The sequence below is a fragment of the Labeo rohita genome, unplaced genomic scaffold (assembly GCF_022985175.1).
Source record: "Labeo rohita strain BAU-BD-2019 unplaced genomic scaffold, IGBB_LRoh.1.0 scaffold_66, whole genome shotgun sequence".
Lineage (NCBI taxonomy): Eukaryota > Metazoa > Chordata > Actinopteri > Cypriniformes > Cyprinidae > Labeo > Labeo rohita.
In genome coordinates, this window is record NW_026129590.1 from 187,880 (window position 1) to 199,071 (window position 11,192).

Genomic DNA, 11,192 nt, shown 5'->3' on the forward strand with positions numbered 1-11,192 from the left:
AACATTCAGAATGAAGTTGGAAAGATGACTGTATAGTGACTAGACCTCGAACAGGGCAAACATCCCTTAATTACTCACTGTTCACCACAGGGAAAAGAGAATCTGGAAATTAAAAGCACGGAAAGAGTGAATGGTTTATAACATGTTAATGTGTTACCTAAGACAATCAGGACTGTTCACCAGAACACAGGCTAGTAGTGTCAATGTTTTTTTGTTTTTTTTTAACTCCCAATCAACGCTTCAGACTCCTGTCCTGTTGGTGGCGGTAAATTTAGGCTGGTTTGTCAACGCCACAAAACATCTAAAGAAGCAGAAGAAGAAGAAGAAGAAGATCGCTTCGCACTCCACGTCGGTAGGTGGCGGAAACGCACCACGAGCTGGTTCGGCGGCCGCCGTCATAGAAGACGAAGAAGTTCCGCTCACATGTGGCGAGTTTACGGTTCGTTTTTGGGACTGACTCGTGTTGTAATTTAGAGCAAAATCTGTAGGACGAACTGAAAAAGTCGTGGTATTAGTTTTACGTACGGTCATAATGGAGTCGTCTCAATCTCCCGACACAAAAGAAATAAAGAGAGCGAAAAGGCCGCCGAGTGAAGATCCGGACCCGCCGAGCAAGGCGAAGGAGCGCAGTAAACAGAAGAAGCACTCGAGGCTGTGCGCGACGCTCGGCGAGGAGGACGCGTCCGTCCGGCTGCTGGAGGAGCTGGTGTTCGGCGCGGAGGAGCAGCTCACCGAGCGCCTGGAGCAGGTTCGGACACAGACACAGACACAGACACAGAGACACACACACACACACACACACACACACACACACAGAGACACAGAAACACACAGACACAGACACAGAGACACACACACACAGAGACACAGAAACAGACACAGACACAGACACAGAGCCCAAACGCGCAGTGTTCTCGTCCTGACCGACTACAAGATTATATGCACGTACCGCAGGAACAAATGCTAGTGATTTTAGACATTTTTCACACTGCAGAATTACAGAAGAAATCTAGTCACACTTTGGGAGCAGTTCTCACTTATCTATTAACTACGACTTTCACCTCCTAATTTGCTGCTTATTAATAGATATTAAGGCAGTTGTTAAGTTTAGGTGTGATAAGGATAGAATAAAGGCATCTAAAACATGCTCATGCAGAATAAGAGATTAATATGTGCTTTATAAGTACTAATAAACAGCCGATATGCCAATCATGTGTGTGCTAATGAGCAACTAGTTCCTGGGGACTACGCTTGCATCTTTAACCTTTAACCTACAACCTTCCCATTATGAGCTGAATTTTGACTCATTAAAGTGATTTGCAGAGACATAGCAGTATTTTTTTCTAACCTTCTTAAATGTATGTCATGCTATACATCAAATTTATGTTTGTAAACTTTTCCAGAAAATGTTAACGAAAACAATAATATGGGCAATCAGAAAGAATAAGCTATCAGTCAAACGAAATATGTTCCACCTGTATGCGGTTGTTAGGTTTGGCTGAGGGTGCAGCTCTAGCACAGTCCTGGTCTCCCTGTAGAGTGAATGTTGAGAATTGGTCCCTAAACTCAGGTGTTCCAGAAAAGCTGTGGTAACGCCTAAAAGTCTGACCTAAAGACCAGTGACCGCACCTTAAGTAAACGCCTGCTCTTTCTGCGTTCAGCTGAGTTTGCAGCGTGTGAATGTGACTGTGTTTTGTGCAGGACAGCAGCGTGTTACTGGAGGATGACGACGACGGCAGCGTTTGCTCCGAGGACGGCGACTCGGAGAGTCGGAGACCCGCCGTCAGGAGCGCCGCGTGGGAGGACGAGGACGACGAGCTGGACGAAGAGTGAGGCTTACAACATATTCGCTCTCCTGCTGTGGAGCTCATTAGAAACTCGAGCGTTCGTCGATTAGTTCACGTGCAGCCCGTGTGCGGTACACGTGTGACCACACTAACTACCTTCAGATGAGCTCGCCGCCCTCCTGTCAGTATGCTTGTGTTTCATTTTCAGGTGATTCATTTTTCCAATTTATTCATTTATTTTTTTTAAGGATTGACATGACACATCGGTTTCGCAGAGACTTTAAAAAGAGTGAAACAGAAAATAAAATGACAAAACAGAGGCTACAGCAACGCTTAAAGGAGCAGTAAGTAAAACTAAAACAGTTTGTTTTATTTTTTTTATAAAAAACAACAACAACAACTTGGAAGTAAAATCCGTCTGATTTGTTTGACAGGTTTCAGAAAGCCATGGGCGGCACACCCAGCTGGGCAGAAGCGACAACGAAGAAACGGCAGAAGAAAGGTGTGTACTAAATGAGTTGTGGCGGGAGTGTCTTTGTTCATTTAAACTGCAGTAAATATTTTATACCATCCATTAATTGTTGAGTGTTGTCATGCCTTAAAGGGGTCATCGGATGCCCATTTTACACAAGCTGATGATTCTTTAGGGTCTTAATGAAAAGTCTATAATATACTTTGATTAAAAATTCTCAATGGTTTTGTAAAACAACACCCTTTCTACCTTGTTAAAATCAGCTCTGCAAAAATCATCTCATTCTGAGGGGTTGTTCCTTTAAATGCAAATGAGCTCTGCTCGCCCCGCCCCTCTCTTCTCTCTGTGGAAAGACGAGCCTGTTTACTTTAGCCGCGTTTAGCCGCTAAACTCGCTAACTAGCACTTTATTAGGAAAGGCGATCGCACAGATTCATAAAAAAACTCCTTATACTCACTTCTGCTGTAAGTGAAGCTGGATCACGAATGATTCGCACGAACATAGACGGATATATGTAGATCGGGAGGCGCATTCCCTTCACAAACAAACGTAATCCACTGCATCTTCAGCGGCTCAGATGTCGGGAGTAAATGACGACCACTATGTTCATTATTACATCCAGCAACACAACACCTCAATCACTCAATCAGAGATATTCTTGTCTAACTTACATCCCTGCTCTGGCATCAAAACAAAGAGGTCGGACTGTTACAGCTGATCTGAGGTAAGACGCTCATGTCAATCAACTATGGTGGGAGTGGCCTCTGTCATGTGACGGCACAACGACAGGCATCTGAGAACGGCTCGATTTGAAAAAGGGGAAATTATTTTTACAGATTAATTAAAAACCACTGCATGGATTTTTATCATTATAGGGTAGATTTGTACATACACTGCCAACACACATTAATGTTCAAACAACATGAAAAAGTGAACTTAGCATCCGATGACCCCTTTAACGAGACCCACGAGATGTTCATTCCCTGTTGTTCAGCAGTGACCCACAGCAGAGTGATCATCATAAATGTTTATATGTTTCTTTAAAGCAGGACATGAGGCTGAAGATGAGGATGAAAGTGAAGAGTTGTTGCGAAGGACCGGTAACTTCGTCGGCTCATCTGAGAGCCTGCCCAAGGGCATTATTAAGGTAGCGTTTCAGTCCACATCTGCTGCATGAAACAAAAACAGACTTTCGTTGTTGCAAGTGATGGCAACAGTCTGTAACGATTAAAAGGGCAACTGTTTTCAATACTTCTATGCTGGGCGGGAACAAGGAAAACGAGTCCAGAGACTGTTAAAAGCTTAGGCTCTGCTGGTTCTTTAGCATAAAGGAAACTCCCCGTGTTTTTATAGTCCAGTGTGTTCACCTGTGTATATACATTACAAAGTGCAAGTGTTAGTCCTGGAAGGGTAAGTGTCCACCAAGAGTACTTCACAATCCAGGCAGCATATAATGTCAAGCCAAGTCTCATTTAAGTGTCAGCACCCCTCTGCTGTTAGGCAATGCTGCTCCTTTGAGAGTCCACTTTCTGCTTCCTGTCAAGTGGTTGTCCCATTCTTTAAAGACAAATACACTGTTTTAAGAGAACCATTTAAAACTCTCATACACTAATATACTGTTACATGTCCCTTATGTGGCAGTGTCACGAATCTATAAAATATCTAATTTGTTAATCATTATTTTATTTTACAGTAATCTGTTCAATGTATAGGTAACGGGTAAACCAATCACATGTCATTATTGTAGTTGTTGTGTGAAGGTCTCTTTGTCTTTGGTTGGCAGATAAAGAAGTGTTTGAACGCGAACAACGAATGTCCAGGCAGTGATCAGCTGACCTCGGTGCAGTTTCACCCGTCTGCTCAGATCGTGATGACCGCGGGCCTGGATCACTCCATATCGCTCTTTCAGGTCAAGTACAGCCTCGTCTGATCCGTCTTCCTGTCCTCACGGTCGAGATGTTCAGTTAGTGACTCGAGTGAGGGAAATCGTTCACCATCACCTCACATCAGCGAACTGTCGCAGACACGGTTTCATCACGTGTGCTTTACTTACATGCTCAATAGTCTAAAATCACCATCATTGTGATTATATTATAATTATGTGTGAATGTGATTGTTCATCAGTGGTATCTTACAGGGACAGTTGACTTAAAAATGAGAATGATCATTTATTATTTAGCTTCATGGTGTCCATAAGATTTTGGTGCATTGTTGAGAAACAAATCAAGGTATTTTTAATAAAAAGTTGAAGCCATTGAAAGTTCAGATAACCGAAGCCTATCCGTGTGAATTTTGCGATCGGGTTAATATGACGAGCAGATTTAATTTGGCCTTTTATTTGCTAAAGACCGACACATCTACACATTAGATAAATGCAGAAGCTCATTGGTCAGACCGCATTGGGGTTTGTTCTTTTTTTTTTATTTTTTTTTGTCATTTTTGTTCTTCTTGCAGGCGTACCTTGTAAATGTTTAACTCTTCGATTGGCCCACAAAATAATCTTTCAGAGTTTACGGTTTCATTGGTTGTATGAATGCACCGATCTTCACTGTCTGATGTTCACGTTAGTGATGGATCAGTCACGCTCGGTTTCGGGGACACATGCCGAATCACACACGCCGTACAGCAGCTCTGCTGCGATGAACAAACACTCGCTCTGCTCACGAATCGTGACGTCGCGGCCACTAGAGGGTGAATTACTGACAGCTGTAAGCGTTCGTGAGGTATGCTGTCATTCAGGCGGTTATGCTGTTTCAGTCTGGTGAGGCATTAGCTAAATTTTTCAGTTGCGGATGTAGACAGACATACTGCAAATGGGCGTCGAAACAAATTAAATCGGAGCAGAACCGGATTGTACTGATGTAAGGTCAAAATCCGTTGTCGTTGACCTTCACTACAGAAATTAACCTGAATTTCATTCTCCTCAACAGGTTGATGGCAAGAGCAACCCAAAGATCCAGACCATCCATCTGGAGAATTATCCAGTGAACAAGGCTTCGTTTAGCGCTGATGGAGAACACATAGTGGCGACTGGAATGAGGAACAAACTCTTCTACATCTATGATATGATGGAAGGCAAAGTTCTCCCCGTGTCTAGTGTCCGAGGTGAGATCTGGAGCGTGTTCACGCTGTTGAATTATGTATTATACTGAAGTGATAGAACTCATTTACACTGAACAGAATGTAATGTTTTTTGTGTGTGTGGCTGTTTTTGTTAGGGCTGAATGAGCAGAAGGTGTCAGACTTTCAGGTTTCTCCAGATGGAAAGTATCTTCTCCTGTCTGGTTACGCAGGATATCTCCATCTCATGACCACAAAGGTGCAGTACAGCGATCACATTGCATCTGCTCATCGTACCTGTAGTCTGTATTAGATTTATTGCATGTAGGAACTGGATTAATTTCTACCTTGACAAATTTGGATATACGATTCTCAAGGGAAAAATTGTGCTCCCGACAATTAATGCCCTACAATCACGTAATTCAGACAGAAAACTTCCAACTTTCCTGACGTGGTTCTTCTTTGAACCTATCAAAGTGGTTAAGGAATAAACCAAGAAGTTTTATTCCTCACATAAACAGTACTTGAGGCATTTAGAACATCACCAACACAAAGTTTATATGTAGAAGCAAATGAACTGTCTCTAGAAAACTGACGTCTCAAATTAGCCTTACAATGTACAGTAAGGCTGAAGACCAATAAAGGAAATCCGGCTTATCATCCTGTTTTCTTAACTCCTCTTACAAGTTTGTACGAACAAAAACCAAGACACATCCAACCTTTTGGATAACCGATCAAACCACATTTAAAAAAACATTTAACATTCTTTTTTTTTTTTTTAATTAATTTAACAAAAAACAAAAACAAAAGCTCTGAAACCTACCCAGCTGACTTTAAACAACAACTACTACTACTAACAGAGAAAAGTTTCCATTTCGTATCCCTATATATATAGGTTGTGTCAAAGCAGCTTTACAGTATTAAAGGAAAATAGTGTGTCGATAATGCCAATACTTTTAATTACAGATTCAAAGTCCAGTCTTGTAACAGTGTTATCCCTAAAATGATCATCCAGCACTTTGAATGATTTTTTACAAACTGCTGGAACTAGAGATCATAAATTTGTTCAGTACCTCCAATAATTTGTTCCTATGTTAATAACAAATGGCAAACAGTTTGGGACAATGAATAAACTCTGTTAGTCCCAATGTTGGAAAAAGCAATTTCTATCAATTTTCTAACCGATGGGACCATATTGTTTATAGCCGCTATAGAATGGATAATTCCAGGATGACACACACGTTTTTAATGCTAGGGGACGATCCTCAACCGTGTTGTCTCTGCCCGATCCCTTTGTTGATTGAGCGTGGTTTATTAAATTGTGCTGCTTTTGACTCGGTGAGAGAACATTTTTATTGACTTAACTCTTTTGAGGAGATTTTTAACAGAGTTAAGCCAAATACAGTTTTGGAGTTTTTAGCAAAAATAAATTGTAAAGCATTCTATAATTCAGACTTGATATTTCTCGCCATGTTCGGGTTAGTTGTGATACATTTCGATATTGTAAACAAGGCGATATATTGGGAAATTTCTTATTTTCTGAATAGAACATACTTTTAGCCACAGAAGCTGGAATAGCGTTAAACGCAAACAAGCAAAACGTAGTTTTTCCACAAACTGCACAATGTGTGGAAGCTTGAATGCTGATGGATGTTTAATGCTGGTCTAACAGAATTTCTCAGCATGTTTTTCTAGTACGTGTAGCGTAAGGGTAGTGTGTTTTTTTTTTGTGTCCCCCCCCGCTCTTTTCTTTTCTTATGTATATTCATTGTGCTGGTAAGTCACCTGTGAAGTGAGGTCAGGCCTCTCGGTGGTAAGAATCGAGCTGCGTTTTATTTGTCTGCGATCGTGATTCAGGGTCTGCTCTCCTACTGTCAGTGTAGACGTTGAAGCTGAAGTGGGATTGGGTTTGTGGCACTGATCTTTCATTTGCGCAGTATCCGTGATCCGCGAGCGACTGCTGTCAAACTGGAAGTGATTAGGGCCGTGTATTGCCAAGAATCTGCCGATACGATGCGTATGACGATACAGGTGTTGCGATATGATATGTTACGATACATTTCGATATTGTAAACAAGAACTTAAGAATTTGAACTTAAGAATTACGTCTGCTTCATATCAATAAAAAATAAAGTGCTACAAAAGAATTGTAAAACAATAAAATAAAAACAGATATTGGACATTATAAGAAAGCAAGTTTTGGATTTTGCAAGTTTTTCAGTTCGTAATTACGAATCGCCGAGACCGCGACACGAGCGCCGCCTCAACTGCACAAAACAGCCCCACCACGAGAGAAGCGGTAGGCAATCTAGCGGTCAGGATATAAGCTCAAAACAAAGCAACTGTCATGAATCTTGTATAACTCTTTTTTTTTTTTTAAATATCGATATTCTGTTTTTGAGAATCGATACAGTATCGCCAAACAAAATGTCATGATACACACGTGTATCGATATTTTCTTACACTCCTATAAGTGATTGACTGATGCTCACGCAGTGTCAGTGCTTGTATTGGTTCAGTCCTGTGAGAATGAAATGTGGCTTGTCTTTTTGTTTCAGACTAGAGAAGTGATCCGCAGCATGAAGATGAATGGCAGCGTGTGCGCCGCAGCTTTCACCGCAGACAGCAGCAAGATCTTTGCCAACTCACGTAAGTCAAAACAAACGCCGTTTCTCATGCTCGAATGTCACATTAAAAGAAGAGTTCATCCAGAAGTTATAGTTGTCGTCGCAAACCCGTGAGGCATTGATAATAATGTGGCTGCATTGTTTCAGTGTTTGTCGTGTTGCTAGGCTGGTACAGCTAGTCGTTCTCACGAAATAAACCCCGACCCTGTGACGGTCTCATCAGTCTGACGGGCTGGACCCCACAACGGCTTTCGTTGGCCAGGGGCCGCCGTCTGACTGACATGTAAAGCCACCGATCAGTTTTGTTCAAGTGTCATATTTAGGGGCATGAAAATGTTGATGTCCCTACAATAAAAGACTATCATGCATCTAATAAATGACTAATTCAAGAACGTTACGCAAGTTTACCGTAACGGTGACGCCGTGAACTTTGATCCTGATAAGTGACCGCTGCGCTCTTATTAGGAGTGTGTGTATAATCACAGACGGCCTGTGTAAAACACTGGGTTTTGTTATAGTCCTCATAACTGGTCAGTTATTACATTTGGAAATGATGCATTTTAAAGCTCCAGCTGAGATCTTGTTGAAGGGACATCAGTCAGTCGGTGGTAGATCTGCCTGTCAGAGATTCCTTCTTAAACACGACTACGGGCCGTGCGTCCTCCAGAGTCCGTGCGCTGACTGACTGATCGTGTTCCGCAGTTACTCATGTGCACCAAGAGTGACATGAAAATATATTCGCCTTTAAACTCTATGTTCTTCATCTGTTGTGGCAAAAGTGGAAAAAGCATTGTGTGACAGTTCAGTTATACTTGTTTAAACTGCTCTTTCCGTGTTACTTTTTGTCTGTGTAAGAACAGGCCTGTGGCGCCCCCTACTGCATTAACAGGGGCGTCTTTGCTGCCTGTGAAATGTGCTTCCCTGGAATGGCTGATTTGTCATATCTTGCCGTGATAGGAGTCATTTTATTTTATAATTATGATAACCATTTTTCCACGAAGCCACACCATGCTTTATTCAGAGACACTGAAGACACTGTGACTGGGCCCACAGAATCCCCCTGCCATCAACGCTGTGTGTGTGATGAACACCGATTCCCATATAACTGATCTGTGTGTGTGTTTGTGTCACAGAGGAAGGTGAGGTGTTTATCTGGGATGTGCAGAGCAGTAAATGTCTGAAGAAGTTTGCCGATGACGGCTGCGTGCAAGGAACGTCTCTGGCGCTGTCCAGAGATGGCCAGTATCTGGCCTGTGGGTGAGTAACGTCGTCATGCTGTTGGTTTGTCACTTAGTGAAAGCAAAACGAGTGCCAAGAATTCAGCATTTACTGACAACTCAGCCTGTATTGAGTGGGATATCAAAAAACTGTAGCCTACTCAAGTGAAAGTGAGAACGCTTACTAGCAATTACTGATGAAGTAACCGTGTTAGTTTTCATGAGGCACTTCTGTACTCGTACTCGTACTTGTCGTGTAGTCAAGAGTTACTTTGGATCCGATCAGAATAAGCAGGATGGTGAAGACAGTGAAACGTCTGCTTCGTTTGCAGATCTCAGAGTGGCGTGGTGAACATCTACTCTCAGAATGACTGCCTGCACAAGCTCGAGCCCAGACCTCTGAAGGCCGTCATGAACCTGGTGACGGCGGCGACGTCTCTGTGCTTCAACAACACCTCAGAGATTCTGGCCATTGGATCGAAAGCGGATGATGAGGCCAGTCGACTGGTGAGTCACAGCTCTTGCCCTTACGTACGAGTAATTCTGTGTGCATATTAGTAAACATCATAATATAAACCACAAATGTATTTGAAGTATATTTAATAGTTATTTAATCATGCTTGCGTTATGTACTATTATACGTTTTCTTTAAATAAGTGAATGTTTATTTATTTTATTTTATTTTCTAAATTGAAGAGAGAACATGCCTGGAAAAAACTGGTATCTGACTGTGTTTTTCATCAGCAGTGTGTGAATAATAATACATTACTAAGGAAATGGTGTGCACACTGAGCTCTTTATGAGGGTCACAATGTGTAGACAAACATTATACACGCTAATGGGGGCGCTGCTAATTTGTTGGGATTTTTATTTGCAAAATAATTTGGATAACTCTTTTTTTTTTTTTTTTTTTCTTTCCCCCCCTCTTTTAAGGTCCATCTTCCAAGTTTCACAGTGTTCTCCAATTTTCCACAATTCCAAAAGAAAACTATATTTCGAACCCGTTGTCTGGATTTCTCCCCACGGAGTGGATTCTACTCGGTGGCCAATAATAAAGGCAACGCTCTGCTCTTCAGGTGAGGGGAAAAATAACATCGACACGTTGGTGCCATGTTTTTTGTTTTTGCTACGTGTGCAATTAATTTACCATTCGCAGGTTCAGCATTTAGACACTTTTTTTTTTTTTTTTTTTCCCCAGATTTTCAATTCATTTTTAATGAACCTTTATTCAGTGTATTAAAACTGCATTTATAGGTTTCTTTAAATGTAAATTTTGGATTCATAAATTCTAGGAAAGAAAAAGACTACAAACTTCTTTAGATTGTCCAATGCACTAAATGTAACTGGAAAGTAAAAGCATGAACACACAGGCACAGAACGAGCGGCGTTTCGGCTCCTCAGCTGAGCAGAGATGCTTTTAGAAGTCTAACGAGTTCATGATCGAATGCGTTCACTAATCAGTTCATGTCGGTCAGTGGCCGCTGTTCTATAAACGGCCAGACGCTGTTCAGCAGTTTCGTGAGCGACGCATTTACTCATCAGGACTTTAAATGAATACGTCTAGAAAACAAGTGGATTGTACACTGATGTTTTCTCATGTTATCCAGGTGTTTTATAAGCATTTGTGTTCTTGTTTGTCTCTAGGCTTCTACATTATAGTGACTTCTAGAGATGAAGCACCGCATTCCACACAACAAACAGCTTATGGGCTCTCAGACCGAACACATGTAGTACCTCTGATTTCAGTTCAATAAACCTTTTGCCACGTGACTGTGGGAACCATTATGCTGTTGTACAAGTGTGCATTTGTTACAATTTTGCCTTAATACAATTAGATTTTTGTTCAGTTTAATTGAATAAAGCTTCACATACACATTCCTTCAGAGCAGCTTTACCAAGAATGGCCTTATAAATGCCACCGTTAGCAACAGTGTTGAGCTCACTGAGATGTTAAAAAGGAATCACATTCATCAGACACAGTCTTTCCTGGTTTGCTGGATAACAGGTGAATCTTGATGGATATCCTGTC

General features: G+C 41.6%; 1 protein-coding gene across 2 annotated transcripts; it reads left to right on the forward strand.

The window, feature by feature from the left end:
- The first annotated feature begins 326 nt into the window (after positions 1–326).
- Positions 327–10,948, forward strand: utp18 (UTP18 small subunit processome component). Of its 2 annotated transcripts, none has more exons than XM_051104252.1 (13): positions 327–748; positions 1,702–1,829; positions 2,036–2,131; positions 2,222–2,289; positions 3,306–3,406; positions 4,043–4,168; positions 5,190–5,364; positions 5,478–5,578; positions 7,878–7,968; positions 9,080–9,203; positions 9,496–9,670; positions 10,097–10,239; positions 10,808–10,948. In XM_051104252.1, the coding sequence occupies exons 1-13, from the start codon at positions 533–535 to the stop codon at positions 10,830–10,832; spliced, it is 1,569 nt and encodes a 522-aa protein (XP_050960209.1). In that variant the 5' UTR covers positions 327–532; the 3' UTR covers positions 10,833–10,948. The 2 variants fall into 2 exon arrangements, with proteins under 2 accessions (XP_050960209.1, XP_050960210.1); XM_051104253.1 differs by having other exon boundaries at positions 330–748; positions 3,309–3,406.
- The last annotated feature ends 244 nt before the right edge of the window (positions 10,949–11,192 follow it).